The following is a 21719-nucleotide window of genomic DNA, read 5'->3' on the forward strand; positions in this document are numbered from 1 at the left end:
CAAATCACTGCGACCGGGAGGTGACCCTACGATGATCGTGGTCACAGGCAAGTGATGCCGTTGTAATACGTACACATTGTAAATTTTTGTAAATACATCAATATATAACTTATTTGTAATACTTACATTGTTCATTTTTGTAAATATGTCAATATATTACTTATGGTTATAACATAACATACGTACCCTTTTCCTGTGGTCGTTAAGTACTTTATTTACATATGTTAAGCGAGATAGGGATGCCTGAAGCCCTACAGACCAAACGCCTTGTTTGATTGTGTATCTAGTACCCCCAAACCATTGTTGTGCCTTCTATGTTTATTGGTACTCTAAAGGCCCCCACATAGTCGGGCGGAACATACGAGGACCGGACTCTGCGCGGCATGTCCGCAGTCGTTTGAGCTTTCATAGTCGAGCGTACCACCACGTACCAATTTCCTACATGTCTCGCGCCCGTTTACTACATTTCCCACAATTTCTTCGCGCTGTTTACACTCTCTGTCACAGCGTCGTCCACCAATGTCAAAATAAAGACTCTAGGTTATCTCCGTTTCCAAGATTTCTAAATAAAACTGGCAGTTTTACACACTTCATTTAGAAAAGCCATTCAAGGGCGCCCCAGTGGCGAACCACATAGCGTGCTCAGCCGCGACACGGGCGACCCGGGTTCGATTCCCGAACCCGTCGTTATTTCCCGAATGTCTTCCCCCCACTCCGTCTCCCATTTATCCTCTGTCTCTCCCTACTGGACTTCCCAGTAGTAATAAAGCGATAAAACGCCAAACATTTTTAATCTTTAAAAAAAAGAAAAGCCATTCAAACTTCTCAAGTTTCTTCAGATGATGAAATAACGATAGCGATTAGAGATAGTAAAACAAAATTTAGCGTCATCTACCTGCCAACGTTTTACCGGACCAATCCTACCCATTTAACCATGATCCTGCCCTACTCTCTCTTGGCACGGAGTGAGTGTTCAGAGTAAAATGCAGATCGTGTCACATTAAATGCAGGTCGATGTCAACCAAAATGCTGAGAAGCCTTTTGTGTGACACCAAGTGAGCGGTGCGGACGTCCGCACAGTTAGAAAATTGGAGCTTCGCGCTTTGAATCCGCTTTGAGTTCCGCTTTGAGTGCGATTTGAGTGTGCTTCGAGTACGTGCGGACCTCTGCAGAGTCCGTTACGCATACGTTCCGCCCGACTATGTGGGGGCCTTAAGCCTGTAAAGCCTCTGATACTTGCTTCTAACTACACGTCGATGCGCAAGATGGCTGCCTTTGCTACTTTCGGGAGTAGTGGTCGTGTCCTCGAGGAATAAACGCTACACGTCCGCCAAATGCATTTAAGGAGATGAACGGTGGGGGAAACATCCTCGAGTGTTGCCATGTTTATTAATGTTTACACACGTACACGCAAAGTATGCAGGCGAGTACGTGAACAAGGCCACTCGCATCACAGCCACTTGTTAAAATCGAGAATATTTAAGCTTTAACACAACCCTGGCTTAACCCTAAATACTTTCCTGTAAACACACACACACACACACAGGGGTCCAGGCTTACTGTCAGACAGGACTTCATAGGCCTCTGCCAGTTCTTTAAACTTCCTCTCTGCTTCCTCCTTGTTGTCTGGATTCTTATCTGGATGCCATTTTAATGCCTGCTTCCTGTACCTGCACACACACAAATGCATGTGTGAATACACAGGTGTGAACACTATTGTATGAACAATACATTTGCTGCTGAGCACAAACACTAATTTACCGTAAACATTAATATCCCAGGCTTTTATTTGTTTCAATCACTGAACTCAGACGGCCTATATTTGGGACAGGACTTTAATTACTTTCGCACAAAACTCTTGCTCAGCAAAGATGGCAAATACTATCAAATAATTTGTTTTAACCTGTATGAAAAGTTACAAATCATTAATTTGATGCTAGTGAATGTAGAGAGAAATGACACACACACACCCCCCCCCCCCCCCCCCCAAGTGGACAGTTTGGGCCACTGGGGAATTATTTTCACCAGACATCATGACCCTGCAATGTAGTCTACTTTAGCTTGTAATAAGTGTCCTCCTCCACCATGCAGTCTGGCCCTTTACCATCTTTGATTGCAGCTCCTACTATTGTCTCTGTGCCGCGATCAGCAAATGTGACTGTTGTTTGAATGCAAGTTTAAAAAGATATTATAATAATAAACTGCAGCATCAATGGCAACCAGATAAATAATTAATGTAGAAACGTCTTCTAATTGAGACCTGCTACAGCCGGACAGTAAAGGGGACAGTGGTCTATATAATAATAATAATAATAATATTAATATTAATAATAATATTAATAATAATAATAATATTAATAATAATAATAATAATAATAATAATAATAATAATAATAATAATAATAATAATAATAATAATAATAATAATAATAATAATAATAATAATAATAATAATAATAACTTTATTTGTATAGCACCATAAAATTAGTGTAAAACAAGCAGCAAGAGCAAAGTCGTTTACAAAAGCTGCATCACATACGGGACTCTGCTTCTAATTGAGACCTGCCACACCCGGCCAGTAAAGGGGACAGGGCTCAGGGGTTCTCAACCTTTCTGCTGCCAAGGCACCCCTGTGTTCAATAAAATATTCCAGGGCACCCCTACATACGATAAAGACTTTTCCGGTCCTGTCTTTTTTGCTACAATGATGACAAAAGTGCTTGCTTTCAAAATAATGTTTATTTAAGATAATGCATTAATAATGCATTATTAACAGGTGTTTCAGATATAAATGGCTTAGTACTGTTGACATTACACTGCTTGTAGTAGTAAATCAAATAGCATATTTCTTTAAATAAAATTACAGAAAATTATCACTAAAGTGCCATCTGTTGCAGCTGCACACTTTTCCATAAAAATTGCATATTTGGATAAGTGTGACCATTTCTCAAAAACTGAAAATCATGTATTTTTTTTAAATACAGAAAAGGATCACCAAGTTACCATTTCTCAAAAAATATAAATAAATACAGAAAATAAGCACATTTCTAGCTCAATGCGAGGTCTGCTGCTGCTAGCTAATAATACGGTCAATACGTGGGGAGATCTTTGACAAGGCAACACGCATGTCATCCTCAAGGCTCAACTTGGCCCTATATTTTGTTTTCAGAGCTGTCATGGATGAAAAGCCAGCTTCACACAGATATGTGGTGCTGAATGGTATCAACACCTTAACTGCTGCATCATGAGATACTTGGTACTCAGCACCACACTCTGAAACTAGCTCTCCAGGTGGTATCAGATGAGATTTCAATGAGTTCTTCCAAGAGTTTGGATGGAGATGTGTCAGGAAGCCTTGTCTCAATGTTGTCTGTAAAGTTTTTTTTATCCAGAGTAACTTAGTGATCCTTTTCTGTGTTTTATTAAATATTTTGAGAAATGCTCAAACTTATCCAAATATGGTATTTTCATGGAAAACAGATAGCACTTTAGTGATAATTCTTTTTTTAATTTAATTTGTTTTAATCTCAAGGCACCCCTGGCAGCTCTCTACGGCACCCTAGGGTGCCGCGGCACCCCTGTTGAGAACCGCTGCTCTATAGGACTCTGCTTCTAATTTAGGTTTTATGGTACATATTTAGCTAACAATCTTATGGTATATGGACTTCAAGTGATAGTTCAGATTTGTGGACATTAAGTGGTATGAAATACCTAGTAGTATAATTGATGCGATACCATTAGCTTATTCAGAATTCTGAGTCTTGTGGTCAGAATTCTGTCCCGGTTCTGATAATATTTTCTCATGAAAAGGTCACATGACTTAAAGGATCATACCAGTCTTTTTGACATGTGGGTTCCAAGGCATTCTTCTAAAAGGACCATGCCAGTCTTTTTGACGTGTGGGTTCCAAAAATCTAAGCGCCCATCTTGTTTCATAATATTTTACTATTACTGAAAAAAGATTCTGACGATTTACCACGGCCGTATGATTCTATTGCATCTGAAAATGTCTTAAACAAGAACAGGAATTCTCCTTCAGATACTGTATTACTATTACATCACAATGGCAAAACCTTTCAGAAACCAACTGACATAATGCATGTTAGCACAGCATTTTAGTAAAATGTGGTGACTTTCTTCAGTTGATGTGGTGTTTAACCCTTTCATTACCACACTACCAAAGGGTTAACCCTTTCACTGCGACAATACAGAAGGTTAACCCTTTCACTACCACACTACAGACGGTTAACCGCCACCTTTATTTTCTAATCAAAAGCAAGAATGACTTGGAACCCACATGTAAAAATGACTGGTGTGGCTTAGAATGATACAGCATTATGGGCTGTCAGCACTGAGTCATTGATGTTTAACACAGCTGTCAGGAGACACTATCTGTGTGAAACCTGCTCTGGCACAAGTCAAGTCAAGTGTTCCTTCATGAAACCCCTTGTGGACATTCAGGTGTCACAGCAGCATGGGGGGGGGGGTAATAGAAATAGAGTAGAACATTGTAATAATAATGGGATGGCAGAATTAAATCAATACTACTACTACTACTACTACTACTACTACTACTACTACTACTACTACTACTACTACTACTACTACTACTACTACTACTACTACTACTACTACTACTACTACTACTACTACTACCACTACTACTACCACTACTACTAATAGTGGAATGGCAGAATTCAATCAGTAATAATAATAATAATAATGATAATAGTATACGTGGTATACAACTTACCAGCATTGGCTTTCAAACACACAGTCAGAACCCAACATCGGGCCAGAACTAGGGTTGGGTACCGTTCACATTTGAACCGATACCGGTACCCGTGAATCGATACCGGTACCTAACGGTACCTTTTTTCTGTACTTTACTCTAAAAATGTAATATACCTACCTCAGTTGTATAAAAATGTGTCCAAACTTCAAATTATTTATTATCATTATTATTTATTTTGAACAATTTGTTAATATATATATATATATATATATATATATATATATTGTAACTGAGGGGTTACAAAACCCTGACTGTATTAAAGATTGTGATAGATTAAACCACTGCTAGGTATGTACTTTAATTACTGACCAGACAGTACATCTAATATATGGTAGACACTCATAATAACACGGCACTGACAAAGAAATATCATTTGAGGGTATTTATTATTATGCAATAATTGGTTACAGATATGAGAATTAGGGTCGCGCTTGTATGGCGAAGAATAGGCATAAAGTCAGTCAGTAGCATAAGTCAATGGGAATAAAATAATTCCTACGATGGGGTACTAGGCTAACGCCGCCTGGCGTATAATGGCAATTATAGAGGGCAACGCTGGTACCGCTTGGAGACAATGGGTTCCTCCCAGAGTTGTAAGGTCTGGAGGAGAGAGGAATGTTCGGATACTCAGTCTGATCAATTGAAACAGAAGGGGATTCACGTACAGAAGCCAGTCCTTGTAATCCAAAGCTCAGCATCAAAAGCAATAACTGTAATCCAATTGCACGATAGCAACGATGATAGCCAGCTAGCCTCGGTCCATGAGGCCAGCCCGAATGTAGATCCTCACGGGGTTAAATCCAAACGACAGTGGAGATTAACGATGCTCTTCTCCAGGTAATACGTTCCACAATCAATATAATCTAACCAATACTGGTTCTGCAATCGCCGCCGTCGGTTCTCCTGTGCACATGTCCAGTAGGTTCTCCGACTAGGCCTCCTCGTGTGCTGGTACCAATGTATTTAGTCCACGCGCACTGGCTAAGGTCCACTAGCTAAACGAACGAACTGCTGGGTAATGCTACACACGAACGAACTGTTGTTGGCACGATACACAATAAATTAACGACTATTTACTTCACATTAAGCTAAATCGAACTTGACGTTACTGCATTAAATCTGACACTTTACTATTCAATTCGCACATGGTTCTCAACGCTCTGTTAGACGCACTGCTGCTCACTTCACTGTTACCGAACTGCTGAACAGCTACTTAGACGAACTGCTGCTGTTCGCACCTGCCGCAGTATATATACTTAAGTGGCTATCTAGTGCCAAACCTCAGTTCTCGTCTCTAATCAATACGCTGTCTCCGGGCATGTTACGACATGCCCGGACTCGCCTTTGAACCTGACTTTGGGGGCTTGCGGTCTGGCGCCGATGGCGTTATCCAATAAGGAAAGCGAATATTACTATGATTCGAACGCAGGCTTAAAGGGATATACCGTGTATATATAAATAATATACAATGTATATAAAACAATAAATGTAGATTCTCAGCTTTAATCTGGCCCTTCACAACAGCCGCCTCCTAATTAGTCCGCACCTAATTAGTTAAGGGAGACAGATTAATAGTCCAGTCAACTGCTCAATATCTGTTGTGAGGAGTAGGGCAATCTACAAAGTCAGTGGGTCATGGTCGTCATCAGGGGAGTCAGGGATCTCCGGCAACTCTATCAGCCTCGCCACGGGTCGGGTGTAGGTCCGCCCTTGGACTATGACTTCTGCCGCTCTGACCTTCCCATCGGCACCAGTGATCACTTTGCTTACGCGGCCGGCCGGCCACATAGCTCGGGGTAGTGACTGGTCTATGATCATAACGACTGTGTCCACTTTCAGGTTGTCCCTGTCCTTCACCCACTTCTGACGGGCTTGGAGGGACGGTAGGTAGTGGAGGAGGGAACTGTTCCAAAACTGGTCAGCCAATACCTGACTGTATCTCCACATTCTTCGGCGGTTCGCTTCTTCAGGTCTGTACACCGCCTGTGGAAGGGCAGGGTCCAGCCGCCCAATCAAGAGAGAGTTTGGGGTGACTGGGTCGAAGTCTGCTACATCACTTGAGACGTAACCGAGGGGCTTTGAGTTCAATACGCCCTCGATCTCCGTGAGGACTGTCGCGAGGACTTCTTCTGCCAAGGTCTGGGCCCCAAGCACGGCGTACAGAGCTGTCTTTATAGAACGGACTTCTCTTTCCCAGGTTCCCCCGAAATGAGGGGCGTTCGGGGGTTGAACTGGAATTCGACCTGATAGGGAGCGAGGTGGGTCTTAAGTTCTGGGCCCATGGCCTGGAAACTCTCTCTCAGCTCTCTTTCTCCGCCTTTGAAGTTTGTCCCTTGATCAGACAACAACGCAGACGGTTTTCCTTTTCTTGATATAAATCTCCGGAAGGACATGAGGAATGAATCCGTACTCATGGTCTGAAGGAGTTCTATATGCACAGCTCGTGTGGTCATACACTTGTATACAATGCCCCACCTCTTCTCTGTCACTCTTCCTTTCTTGACGTAGAGCGGGCCGAAGCAGTCCACGCCCGTGGAGTGAAAGGGCTTCTCGCCGAGTCGGAGGCGGCAGGGAGGCAGGTCGGCCATCATAGGTATACTGGGCTGTGCTCGCCACTTGCGACAGTCTAGACAAGTCCGTTGGAAGCGACGTACTGCTTCTCTCCCTTGCAGTATCCAGTAACGGCGTCGGATCTCAGCGAAGACTCTCTCTGCCCCAGCGTGGTGCACATCCTCGTCGTACTTCTTTATGATAAGCTCGGTGACCTTGTGTCGGCTGTTGAGGACGATAGGATACTTGACGTCATCCGTTAAGTCCGGGGCCCGTCGCAGACGACCACCCACCATGATGAGTTCATGGGTGTCGAGCTCGGGGGCCAAGGTGAGCAGTCGGCTGTCTGAAGGGATTGGCTTTTTTCCCTGCAGGCAGTCTAGCTCATCTGGAAATGAGTCTCTTTGGGCTCGCTGTAGCAGAAGGAGTTCTGCCTCTGTGTAGTTCGATGCGTCAATGTCTGTGGTGGGGGGGACCTCAGGGTGGTGCCACAAGAATGTCTTTATCCGAGCACTCTCAAAGGTTAAGCAGTCGTCTATGTTAGGGTCCGTGGGGGCTGGGACGTGCGTCAGCCAGCAGAACATAGACTTCTTGATCTCTGCCTCCTCTTGACTAGCCTCCCGTGGTGTGGGGGTAGGCCACTCCTCCTCCGGGAGCTTGAGGAACTCAGGACCGTCACTGTAAATGTTGGGACATGTGAGGTCGTCTAGAGACATCCCCCGTGTGATGACATCTGCTGGGTTTTGCTTTACCTCCAGCACGCTGATCCTACCAAGTCTTGAATCTCGGTGACTCTGACTCCCACGAAGACTTTGTATCTGCAAGAATCGGACTGGATCCATGTGAGTACAGTCATGGAGTCTGACCACAAGATTGTCTGTTGCACCGTTATGGTGAGTTCACGTTGTATCAGCGTGGCGAGTTGCGCGCCTACCAGAGCTGCGCAGAGCTCTAGACGCGGGATAGATTGTTGCTTGCGGGGGGCTATTCTTGAGCGAGCCAGGACGAAAGCTGTGTGTACTTCTCCTCCCTCCTCTCGGGCTCGCAAGTAAGCCACCGAACCGTAGGCTACTTCCGAGGCGTCACTGAAGACGTGCAGGTCCATCTGACACGTCTCCAGCCGCACTGTGGGTGGGAAGTAGCTCCGGCGAATGTTCACATTTTGGAGCGAGCCGAGTTCCCTCTCCCACTCTCTCCAGGTGGAAGCTAGGTGGTCGGGTATGGGGTCGTCCCAGCCCTGCTCCTCGCACGAGCATCTTCGCCCGAGTGGTGTAAGGTAGGATACACCCCAGCGGGTCGTATTGGCTTGCGAGTGTTCTGTATATGCTCCGTCGAGTGGTCGGTAGAGGGGTCGACCTTCCCTGCTCCTGGGTCAGGGGTGTGTGCTTATAATGGAGCGAGTCTGTTTTGAAGCGCCAGACGAGGCCCAATTCATTTCCTGTGCTTCACCTGGGGTGGTCGCCATCCAGGTCTCGCTTCTTGCTGCCTTTGTCTCTGGGGAGAGGCTGCGAAGTACTTGAGGGTCACTGCTGGCCCACTGCCTAAGGTCGAAGCCGCCTTTGATCGGGGAGGCTCAGAGCTTAAGTAGGATGGCTTCGGCTTCTTCTGGCGTTGATACGCTTTGTAGACAGTTGTCCACGTAGAAACTCCTCTCTACGCTTTGTCTGACCTCCTCGTCAGCTCCCGGATCTTCGTTCACGTGCTTTTGTAGTGCGAACGTAGCACAGCATGGGCTGCATGTGGTGCCGAAGGGGAGGACCTCCCATTGATAGATGGAGGGTTGTTCATCGTTGATCCTCTCTCTCCACAGGAACCGCAGCAGGGGCTTGTCCTCCTCCATCAGTCGCACCTGCAGGAACATCCCTTTGATGTCACCGCTGATGGCCACCTTGTCTTGGCGGAAACGTAGTAGTACGCCGAGGAGGGAGGGGCCGAGTGTCGGGCCGGGCAAGAGCAATTTATTCAGGTTCTGTAGTCCGATCTGGTAGCTGCAGTTGAATACAATGCGGTTCTTGCCGTTGTGGTGGACCTTGTGGTGGGGCACGTACCAGGATTCAGTCGTCTGGTCTGCCTCTTGATTGTCAATTTTCTTAATATGTCCCGCTGTGATCAGTTTGTCGATCTCAGCGCGGTATACAGTGGCTTGAGTGGGGTCCTTTGCTAGACGCCGCTCGGTGTTCAGTAGATAGCGTTCTGTCGCTTCTTTTGAGGCGTGGAGGGTGGGCATCCCCTCTCGCCTCAAGAGTGGAGTTGCGTATCTCATCACTCCGTCGACCTCGACCCTCTTTGTCTTCTGCTCGAGGAGAGCTATGGCATACGTGTCTTCCTTTGAACGAACTAGTTTCTTTTCGTTCTTAAAGGGCATCGAGTCTAATGTCCATAGTCTCTCGACGTGCTGCAAGAGGGTGGTGTCGTCTTCGCTTATCCTCGTGTAGAGGCAGCGGGTGGCTGTCGGTCGGTTGGAAGACCCGGAGAGGGGGCCTTGTAGCGTCCAACCCAGGTGGGTCTTGACCGCTGCTGGGCAGCCTCTGGGCCCGATGTGGACCTGGTCCGTTGGGACGATGAGGTTTGCGTGGTCGGATCCTATGAGCAGGGTCGGGGTGGCGCCGTCGATGAGCGGTATAGGTAGTTGACGTAGGTGCACGTATTTCTCCGTCAGCTGTGTGATAGGGTAGGTATAACGTGACAGACCTATGTCATGGCTTGTGAAGGCGTTAGTGATGCTGTACCGCTTCTCGGGCTGCTCGACCGCTGCTATTGTGAAGGAGACGTTTTCACCCTTTATGGACTTTAGGTCTCGCCGAATAGTACGGATTGTCATTGTTTCTTCGGTACCCCGCAGGCCCAACTGGGCTGCGGCGGAAGCGAGGAGGAGAGTCTTTTCCGACCCATCGTCGAGGACGGCGTAAGTGTCCAGGACCTTGTCCTCGTAGCTTAGGAGCACTCGGACCACCTTCAAGAGCACTCGGGAGCTCCCGCTCTTCGCAGGGTCTATATACATGACATTTACTCTCGAGCTGCTTTGTGGTACGGGTCTCCTCTTGTTGCTGTCGTGCAGGACCTCCAGGTGGGCGCCGTCGCACTTGCTGCATCTTTTCTTCAGGCGGCACTCAGCTGCCATATGGCTGCGCGCGCAGCGGAAGCAGCGGCGGTTCGCTTTGATCTACTGACTCACTTCGTCAGCAGTCAACTTCTTGAAGGTGTCACATTGAGACAGCCAATGTTCATTTTCACATTACTGGCAGGCAATCTTCCACTTTCCCTTCGCGTGGGGGGTGTTGTGGTTCTTGTGCTGCGGCACTGACTCGGCCTGGTGCATAACTGTCACTGACCGGCAGTTGTCATTGAACCTCCGCGGTCCATCTCTAGGGCTAGAGCCACTCCACACGAAGGTGTCTAATCGTAGACTGCTGACCTCCCTGGCGAGGAAATCAGCTAGGTCTAGGAGGGATGGTTCTGGGCCGTTGGGGTCACGGTGGTCTTTCTGCCGCCGAAAACGCTCTTGACGGGCTGGAGGGAGCTTCTCCAGTATCCGCTCCACGTTAGAATTTGCATACAGTTCATATCTCCCTTTCTCCTTTTGTGACCCCAGCATCCCCACAAAGGATTGTACCTTGATAGAGAGGTCATCGAGTGCTCTATTGTCTTTGGCTGGGGGGAGGCGGTCGATATCTCGTATTTCTTGGATCACGTAATCCCATATGAGTCCATAGCGCGCGTCGAGGGCCACCAGAGCATCTGAGTAGGGGGTTCTTGAGTTCGAATATGCCAGCGCTATGTTATGCGCTCTGGGCACCTTGAGATGCTTGAGGAGGATGGCATATTTATAAGACTCATCGTGGACATCGGACATTATAGTCTCTAAACACATGCGTAATTCTGTGTACTGTGCTCTGTCCTCGCGCGAAGTCTGGGAACGTCAGTGTTCCAAGGTAAGACGCCATGGATGGCTGGGACACCGTTGAGCGTAGGGGGAGAGGCCTCCTGGGCGAGTCTCCCCGTACGGGTGGTCGTGGGTTAGTGCTGGGTGGGTACCAGAGGCCAGGCCCCCAGGTGCTGCTCCTCGGTGCTGACTGTACATCAAACTCACCCATGAGTTGGGTCGGGGGTTTGTAGCGCAGTGACTCGGGGCTGAGGTCGGGGCTGTACTGGGCCTCCTGGTCCAAAGTAGGTTCGTGCTGGTGGGCTTGATGTCCCTCCTCTTCCTCCGCTAGGTCTTGGAGTCTTCTAGTTAGTCTCTCGGCGACGTAGGCCGGTTCTTACCGTTGGCTGGGTCCCGTATAGACCGGTAGGGGAGGGGGCTCGGCGACATAGGCAGGTTCCTCCTGTTGGCCGGGTCCCGTGTAGATTTGTCGGGTAGGGGAAGGTGCCCTAGACCCGTGTCGTGATGATCTCCGGGAGCTCCGTGTGGAGGGGGGGGGGTCGCCCTCTGGATCAATTGTTCTATCATCTGCGCCTGCAGACGGTCTCGCTCCGCTTCGCGCTGTGCATTGGCGGCGTCGCGCTGTGCATCGGCGGCGTCGCGCTGGGCATCGCGTTGCGCGTTGGTGCGGTCTCGCTGAATGTTTTCTTCAGCCTGGAGGCGCCTCTCTTCCAGTCTGATGGTCATCGCCGCGTCAGCCTGGAGGCGACTCTCTTCCAGTCGGATGCGTTCTCTTTCGTTCTGTTGTTGCGCTTGGAGGCGCTCTCGTTCCGCTGCAGAGTGTTCGCGCTCACTAAGTGTCTGTGCTTGGAGACGGTCGCGCTCACCCTGGATACGGTCTCTTTCGGTTGAAGCTGTCAGCGTGGCGATTAAGGCTTGCGCTAGTCTCTGGTCAGCCTCGCTGGGGGATGACACTGATGGAGGTGATCGGGCGCTGACAGGGCTTGGTGGAGACCTGTTCTCTTGCCACGCCCCGAGGTCCATCTCTTGAGCGCGGTACTCTTCTCTTGGTTGCGCGCCGAGGTCTGTCTCGGGTGCGCGCTCTTGGGTTGGTTGCGTTCCGGGGTCTATCCCGGTGGCGCTTTCTTTATCCTGGGGCGCTCCGGGGTCTATCCCGGTGGCGCTGTCTTGGGGTATAGTCACGTCATGTCCCGCTTGTTCCCCCCCGTGAGCTAAGTCAGTTTCGTTTGAACCCACTGGGGTCTCTACTGGTGGGGCCGACAAGTCGATAGGATTGGGCATGCTTAAACTATCAGTTTTATCCGTACTTAACGTCTTTTTAGGTAAGCTAGGAGGTAAAACGAAAGCGTAGTCCTCCAGGTATAGAGGTGGCTGACCGAGGGCGCTCTAGTTTGGGAGAGCCGTCTGGAGAGTGTCCACCGCTGGCCATATCAATATTAAAGATTACTGATACCCTCCGGCTCGAAGGACCAATTGTAACTGAGGGGTTACAAAACCCTGACTGTATTAAAGATTGTGATAGATTAAACCACTGCTAGGTATGTACTTTAATTACTGGCCAGACAGTACATCTAATATATGGTAGACACTCATAATAACACGGCACTGACAAAGAAATATCATTTGAGGGTATTTATTATTATGCAATAATTGGTTACAGATATGAGAATTAGGGTCGCGCTTGTATGGCGAAGAATAGGCATAAAGTCAGTCAGTAGCATAAGTCAATGGGAATAAAATAATTCCTACGATGGGGTACTAGGCTAACGCCGCCTGGCGTATAATGGCAATTATAGAGGGCAACGCTGGTACCGCTTGGAGACAATGGGTTCCTCCCAGAGTTGTAAGGTCTGGAGGAGAGAGGAATGTTCGGATACTCAGTCTGATCAATTGAAGAAGGGGATTCACGTACAGAAGCCAGTCCTTGTAATCCAAAGCTCAGCATCAAAAGCAATAACTGTAATCCAATTGCACGATAGCAACGATGATAGCCAGCTAGCCTCGGTCCATGAGGCCAGCCCGAATGTAGATCCTCACGGGGTTAAATCCAAACGACAGTGGAGATTAACGATGCTCTTCTCCGGGTAATACGTTCCACAATCAATATAATCCAACCAATACTGGTTCTGCAATCGCCGCCGTCGGTTCTCCTGTGCACATGTCCAGTAGGTTCTCCGACTAGGCCTCCTCGTGTGCTGGTACCAATGTATTTAGTCCACGCGCACTGGCTAAGGTCCACTAGCTAAACGAACGAACTGCTGGGTAATGCTACACACAAACGAACTGTTGTTGGCACGATACACAATAAATTAACGACTATTTACTTCACATTAAGCTAAGTCGAACTTGACGTTACTGCATTAAATCTGACACTTTACTATTCAATTCGCACATGGTTCTCAACGCTCTGTTAGACGCCCTGCTGCTCACTTCACTGTTACCGAACTGCTGAACAGCTACTTAGACGAACTGCTGCTGTTCGCACCTGCCGCAGTATATATACTTAAGTGGCTATCTAGTGCCAAACCTCAGTTCTCGTCTCGAATCAATACGCTGTCTCCGGGCATGTTACGACATGCCCGGACTCGCCTTTGAACCTGACTTTGGGGGCTTGCGGTCTGGCGCCGATGGCGTTATCCAATAAGGAAAGCGAATATTACTATGATTCGAACGCAGGCTTAAAGGGATATACCGTGTATATATAAATAATATACAATGTATATAAAACAATAAATGTAGATTCTCAGCTTTAATCTGGCCCTTCACAACATATATATATATATACACACCCAAAAATATATAAAATATAAAACGATTAAACAAACCACTCTAGCAGCAATGAACTATTCTGCGGAACTAAAAGGTACACATCTATATATTTAAATAAATAATTAAAGGTATTGTATTTTACAAAATAACAAGTATAAAACGATTAAACAAACCACACAAGACAATATAAATAACTACAATCAGAATCAGAATCAGAATCCGTAAACCAGTAACCCCACTTGCGACCGTTTTCAGCTTGCCATTGCCCCGACTGCTTTGTTTTTGTTGAATCAAGTCAAATCCTAGGTAAGTGTGTATTGCGCGTGTGAGCATTGACATGAACGTGCAACACACTTCATAGGTTTCGTTTTGCGGTAAACGAAACGTTTAAAAAAAAGATTATCTAAATTAATTATTTCCTTTTTTATTACCGAAATGTGGCACCGGTGTATCTCACGTGAATCGGTACTCGGTAGTACCGACATGATTCGGTCAATAGTAATACCCTTAAAAGTACCGGAATCGGTACCCATCCCTAGTCAGAACCCAATGTCAGGTCAGAACCCTGAACCCAACGCTAGCTCAGAACCCAGTGCTAGGTCACGGTGGGCAAATAAAGCCACTGATGCCTCTAAATCACTTACTTTTAGGCCATAGTGGACCTTCACTTCATGATGAAGACTTTGTACCAGAGACCCTCATCTAAGAGAAGTCCTTTGTCGTTAGATATAATTTAGTCCAGAATTCCATTATTGTCTAGGTGGGGGAGGAGAGAGGAGAGAGTGTAATCTATGATCACAATCGCTATTCTCACACGTTCTCTCACTGGGCTTAACTTCTAGTGAATAGAATATTAGTGAAATTAACCCATTCCTCATTTAGCTGAGGACCGCCTGGAAGGGCTCAAGGACCTCTGGAGTTCCTGGGGGACGCCACTTTGAGAACCGGTGCTCCACGTTACACGTCTGAATGAGTCTGCATGGGGCCGCACACAGGGGGTTGTGGGCATTTGTCGGCTACAGAAGCTAGATGTGACATATTGTAGAAGAAAGGCTGGAATCAGCCAGTCTGGTTATAAACATGTATTATGAACTCATAGGAGATACGGACCGCACTAGCCTAGCTTAAAACTCCAGGAGAGGTGTTTTTGGCCAACAGCTAAGCTAGCGGCCTGTATCCGCTTCCATTAGCTTGCAGCCGGATAGCTTTTCTACTGAATGCACAGAGAGGGAACTGGTATCCGTCTTCTTGTCTGACTCCACGGTAAGCGTATTTCCCATAATGTTGGCATTAGGGGTGGGGGGAAAAAATTTATACGTAGTAGTATCGCGATACTTTGCGTGGCGATACTGTATCGATACAGGGACGCCAAGTATCGATATTTAATTATTCATATTTTTTTTTTAAACATATATATATTTCTTTTTGTATAAGGAAGTTGCATTGTTCATTTCAATACCTGTAATAGTACAGTAGTCCACACATACACATGTGCATTAAGTTAAGTTAGAATATGACTGTAATACAAACAGTTCAGTTTGTCAGGTACATGCAACACAGATTACAGTGTTTACATTGTCTGCTTGAGAAAATACCATGTTCTGCAATAAAAATGATTGAAGTGAGATGAACAGACTGAACTTTATTTTATTAGATAAAACATGTTGACAGTTTTACTTTGCAGTTGAAAAAAGGTAATAAATTAAATTCGATGAAAAAAAAAAATAGCAATACTCAGCGTATCGCGATATATTCAGTATCGCCATACTATCGTATCGTGACGCAAGTATCGCGATAGTATCGTATCGTGAGGTCTCTGGCGATTCCCACCCCTAGTTGGCATGTTCCTTTAAGCAATATTTTCCCTGGCTCACGAGGCTAATTACGGATGTAATCGTCGAGGGATCTTGAACACTGATCCCTAGATCAACACGTCTGCTGAGACGGGTGCCCAATAAGACCTGGAGCTAGCCGAGGACGTCACAGCTCTGCCTCTTTGAGATGCCAGGTTAATAGGCTACAAACTAGAGGACTGTGACATCATCAGTCTGCTTTGAGGAGTTGATATAGACTACAGATAAGGCCCTGAACATGTATTGAGAATACATCAACAATCTGCTTTGAAGTCTGATATAGTCTTAATATAGGAACTGGGCGTCGACATGACCTCATTCTGTTTTTTTTGCTCATTAATACGTTGCCTCAGAATAGTCAGTGACATATCTTTGTAATGATGACAGATGTATTCTGTACGGCTGTGTTCACAGGCACTTAGCGCTTGACATTACTTACTGTATGAGAGCTCTTGGAAACTGAGCTTGGGTTTGGGTCAATTTCTCATTTAATTGCATGCAGTTGGATCGGGTTCCGGTAAAAGATTTGTTTCAAACATCAATATAATACATTTCAAAGGATACGGCTACCGTTATAAAAATATTTCTAGCAGAAAAAAGCACAAATGGAAATGGATACGGACCAGCTAGCCTAGCTGTTGGCCAAAAACACCTCTGCCGGAGCAAGGCTAGTGGTCCGTGTCCGCTTCCATTAATTTCTGCTAAACTAGGCTAGCTTGCAGCCGGATAGCTTTCTACTTTTCTAATTTGCTGTGCAAATGCATGACCCCTAGAGGAAGATGTGTTTTTAATGTTGGTGACATAAAACCCTTGGATTTTCCTCTAGCGCCACCATCAGGCAGAACGATTTTCTAACCGTTAATCATGAAACTGGTGAGATGCACAACAACTCTGCCATATAAGGACCTATGAAGTCTGCCATATTATAGGAATTTCTGCCATCTTGAATTATTGGAAAAACAATTGGGGACTAACATCTTCAAATGTGTAATTTAGATAATTGATAGGCCAAACCATATGACCACCAGACCCAATCAGATTGCAGAAAAACAGGAAATGATTAATTACCGGTGAACACAGTCTGATTTCCACCAAACATGACATATGTTTGCCTTGCTGTAGCAAGGAGGCCTGTGAAGTTCTGAGTCATCTGGTCTCATAGTGGCGCTATTCTCATGAAACTAAAAACATTAACTACTCTCAGATTAGGGGCGTGGTCAAAAGGTGGACTGAGGCTTTGGGCCCTTCAGGGATACACCTGTCACCGACAGCACTGTTTGTGCCGTCTAGTTTGTGTATTAGTATTATTGGCACATTTTTGGCAATTTTAGGGTCTTAGTCTAGACATTTTTCAGGTACAAATCAGACTGGGCTCAAAGGTTCAGGCCCAAGATCTGAAGAATATAATAAAATCAGTAACACTATGAAAAAAACACAGATTTTTCATAGTGTGTTCTAGGAGTGTAAATATTTGACCCCACAACGATTAGATTAGATTACGATTCTTCAGGCAACGATTCAATGCATCATGAAATCTCTTCATTTGACCACGATTCCATTTGATTTGATGCGATTCGATTAATTTTCGATCAGTTAATTTCCCCCCAAAATTTTAATACACAAATGCGGCTAGGGGGACTGATTCACTCAGCATGAATGGACTATAGGTAAATAAAATAATCGACATACAAAAAATAAAAAATACTTTATTTTTTATACTTAATTAAAATAAATGAATCGATTATAACATTTTCAAATCGATGCAGTTGAATCGTCACCTTACAATCGATGCATTGCGACTGGTTATGATACGTCCCCTCAAGTTTTGCTTATACAGAAGTATCACCTCAAATACTTATAACTCCCTGTCCCTCCACTGACCACTTCCATCATAGCTGTCTTCCATGTTTATATTCACTGAGTGACTCCTGCCAGCATACAATTGTGATGAACGTCAATCTAGAGCAGACCTGGGCATTGTACGGCCCGCGGGCCGGATCCGGCCCGCGGGATGATTCTGACCAGCCCGCGAAAGATCACATAAAAAAAAAAAAAAAAAAAATTTAATATTTTTTTTTTTTTTTTTTACTTTTTTTTTTTTTTTATGTCAACGTTCACACGCACAGTATACGCTTAGGAGACATGCTCAGAAGATGTTGGTTCTCTTTGGATCCACCTACATATGTGAACAGACATTCTCAGTCATGACGTTTACCAAGTCCAGGTACAGATCCTCTCTCACTGATGAACATCTGGCAGCTTTGCTTCGCATCTCCACCTCAGACATGCAACCTGACTTTGATGGACTTGTTAAAGCTCAACAGAGACTGGATTTCTCACACTGAATGAAAAAAAAAGAACTGAAGAACACTAAAATGTGGAAATATAACAAGTGAAATGGGACACTTGATATTTTTTTTTCTTTTTTTTGCACAGTTCTGAAAACATTAAATGTTTAATATAGGCATGTAAAGTAAAAAAGGCTACAAAACTGGGACACTTTTCTTTACACAGTTCAGTGACATGTCTTGTTTATTTTTGCTATAAGATGATGTGATGTCTTTAGAAAGCTAAGAAAATCCTTGTTTCAATAGTATATGAAACTCAAAATGCCCTTTGTTATTAATGTTTCACATTTTGTTTATCATTTTGGAAATAAATTCTATTTGAATAAATTATATTTTTGAAAGCTAACCTCACCTTTTAATTGCCAAATAATAACATACACTCTTACCAGGGGTCAAAACAATGCCATTTACTGCTTTTTATATAGAAATAAAATTTATATTATGCATAATTGAGTTTGGAATTTTGGCCCGGCCCCCCAACATATTTTCAGTTGCTCATTCGGCCCCCCGGGAAAAATAATTGCCCACCCCTGATCTAGAGTGACGTAAAAGTCGCATGAATTCTGATATGACAGTTCAGACTGAGGTCGCATTGCAGAAAATCAAACCTGTACGAAAGTGGCCCAAATCAGAATTGAAAAGATTTCAAGTGATTTGTACTGTTCACACTCTCTGAACCTAGCCGTAGGCAGAGGATTTAAACCCAGGTTTAGGATTAAGTCATGATTCCGCATCATACTCACGCCTTCTTGATGTCCTCCTGTGAGGCCGTTTTGGACACTCCCAGGACGCCGTAGTAGTCCACCATGACTCCTCCCCTCTCTCCTCACCACTCCACACCTGACAAACAACAACACAGGATGTTCTTTAAAGCAGTGTTTCATAAACCTTGGTTTTAAATTGGTTTTAGGACTTTTTCTGGCGAGTCCAAATCCAGGCTGGTTTTCTAGATCATGAGATAAAGTGCGTTTTGTGCAGCGTATGCACAAATCTTGCGGCTGCTCGCTTGAAACATATATTATTGCCAGGTCAAAGGTAAACACATGACCTTGTTTATTCACAAAGCCAGGGGAGGGGGGGGTCGTATATCCCACGCTACGATCATATAAACGCATGTTTTATGATGGAGTTTCGGTAAAGTACACGTAAAATAGACGTTACCTTTGGTTAGAGGTAACCCATTTCTCACTTCGAGTCCAAAAGTGTCTTGAATCAGAACAGGATCAATACATATAACGTTAGGTAGCCCTCATCCGTCTTCTTCATCTGCTCGGGACAGACTATAGACGGAGCCGAATAGGTTTCCTCATCGGTCGGTTTGATTATGGTTGTTTTACGTTTTACCAGTAGTGCTTAGTCCAAGAAATGCACCTTATCGTCCATAATCATCATCCATATAATCAATTTAGTCTTTTTCATAATATCCAATAGTTCGCTCTAGGCGATTGCGATTGTCGAACGTGTCCTGCTCACTGCTGCTCGCAAAGAGTACCTAGTTGTTTGGGGGCTGGTACTAACACACTAATAGCTGGCCCATGATGTTCATAAGGTAGGCGATACTGCCACCTGGCGGATTTCGATCGTCATTGCAATTCCAACGTTGTGCCAGGGAGCTCCGGCTGGATGTTTAGAACGGGGATCAAAGGACAAATATCAAAGGATCAAAACCCGAGAAATCTCGGGTATGGCGCTCAACGCATGGTGAGATAACCCGACTTATCTCAGGTATGGCGCCCAATGAGTTAAGGTCCCGGGTTGATTGTTGTTGGTGTTTATTTAAAAAAAATATTAAATAGCAGCTCATTCGTATCATTCTGGCCTCGATAACACCTTTTTTCTATATGAATCTGCTGGGAATGTGAAATGTTATATCCTGTTTAGGCCGGAAGTCGTACAAACAGCCTTTAGTAACATACCGTCGCTGGCGGAAGAAAACCTTGTAACTCCAAAAACCCAACTTTTCAGGAGATGAAAAAAACGAACACAGATTTTAGGGCGAATAGAGTTACGAGGTTTAGACAGATGATCGGTTTAATGCTTTCCCATTGTTTAAACTTTGTAAAACCACACACGCATATGGAGGATGATCTACTGAGTTGATTTATAAAAGAAAACATATTTTAAAAAGGAGTTGCAAGGTTTTCTTCCGCCAGCGACGATACGTGCTTAGAAGGTCTGAGGAATGCTCTGTGTCGCCCAAACAGTGCTGTTCATCAATCATGACGTGAACCACATGAAGCTCAGATAAAAATACATCCTTGTTTCCTTTTAGGGAATTTGAAGCAAATTCCGGAAATTCCAAGCAACTTCCAAAATGAGTTTAGCAATATCTTTCTCAGAGGGGAAGCATCTATTAGATTACACATATAGGTCAAAGGGTCAATTTGTTGCATTTGTTAGTAAATAGCAGAAAGGCTACCAAAATGGAATAGGCCTACCTGGCCTACAGTACAACACTGTGGTTATAAATCATCTTGCTTTAGCATTCATTCAGGTCTCTGTGTGCCCAGTTAAGGTCTGGCACCCTGCCATTGGCTGTGGAAGTGGTGTGTTCTCTGTGATCTGGGAGTGGTGGAGGATGAATTTAATTTTGTTTTTCACTGCCCCTTGTACACCGACTTGAGAAGGGTTTTATTTGAGAAAATTCAATTTGTAAATCCAGATTTGTTTTGGCAGTCTGAGAGTTGTATGTTGAGTTGTTTTTTTGTGGAGGAGATTTTCAGTTTTGCAGGACTTTGAGAAAGCATGGCACTTGAGACAAAACACATTATATCCTATATAATTGTATATGAATTCATCTTGTTTGAAGTACATTGTTTACAGCTTGTTATGTTGCGTTTTATTTTGTTTTATTTTATTGTGGCCATCTTGGTCTATATACTTATTGTTAAGTATACTATATACTTATTGTTTATGTGTCTTGTAAGCCCATATGGGCTGGGCATACATCTGTATGTAAGACACAAAAATGTAAAACATCAATCAATCATTCATTCTCTATTTCAACTCAGAGATTCCTCGAGGGCAAGCCCTTATTTCCAATAAGGTTGAGCCTACAAACATAATAATGCAATTAAATGAAAAGTAGGGATGCCCCGATCACGTTGTTTGCCACCGATAACGATCACCGATCGTCTTGAGCCATATCAGCCGATACCGATCGTTTTTGGTTTTATATAAAAAAAATATTTAAAAAAAAAAATATACTTTTTTTTATTTATTTTTTAATAAAATATATATATTATATAATTATACTTGTAGTTGTATTATCTGCGAGACATCGCCACCACGCAACAAGTCAAAATGCTCGCTATCTCCACTGTCTGTGTGTATACTCTGCTTTGTGTATACTCGAGTAGCCTCCAGCTCCAGCAAGGATTCTCCGGCGCTGCAGCTGGACCCTATACTCTGCCCTCATGCGATGGAAGCCAGGGGCTCGAATACGCATCGAATCAATGTTATAAGACATTGATATCAGGAGCTATCTGTAGCTACTGCTAGCCGGCTAGATAACGTTAAGA

General features: G+C 44.8%; 1 protein-coding gene across 1 annotated transcript in view; it reads right to left on the reverse strand.

The window, feature by feature from the left end:
- The window catches only part of dnajb2 (DnaJ heat shock protein family (Hsp40) member B2), a 103356-nt gene that overhangs the window by 74088 nt on the left and 7549 nt on the right, over positions 1–21719 (reverse strand). The window contains exons 2-3 of the mRNA XM_084314495.1: positions 18942–19038; positions 1561–1670 (exon numbers count right to left, since the gene is read on the reverse strand). Of these exons, the coding sequence (XP_084170621.1) occupies positions 1561–1670; positions 18942–19006 (175 nt within the window). The 5' untranslated portion in view covers positions 19007–19038. The remainder of the gene's footprint in view (positions 1–1560; positions 1671–18941; positions 19039–21719) is intronic.

This window comes from Notolepis coatsorum, assembly GCF_963971535.1.
Source record: "Notolepis coatsorum genome assembly, chromosome: 5".
In the NCBI taxonomy this organism is placed as follows: domain Eukaryota; kingdom Metazoa; phylum Chordata; class Actinopteri; order Aulopiformes; family Paralepididae; genus Notolepis; species Notolepis coatsorum.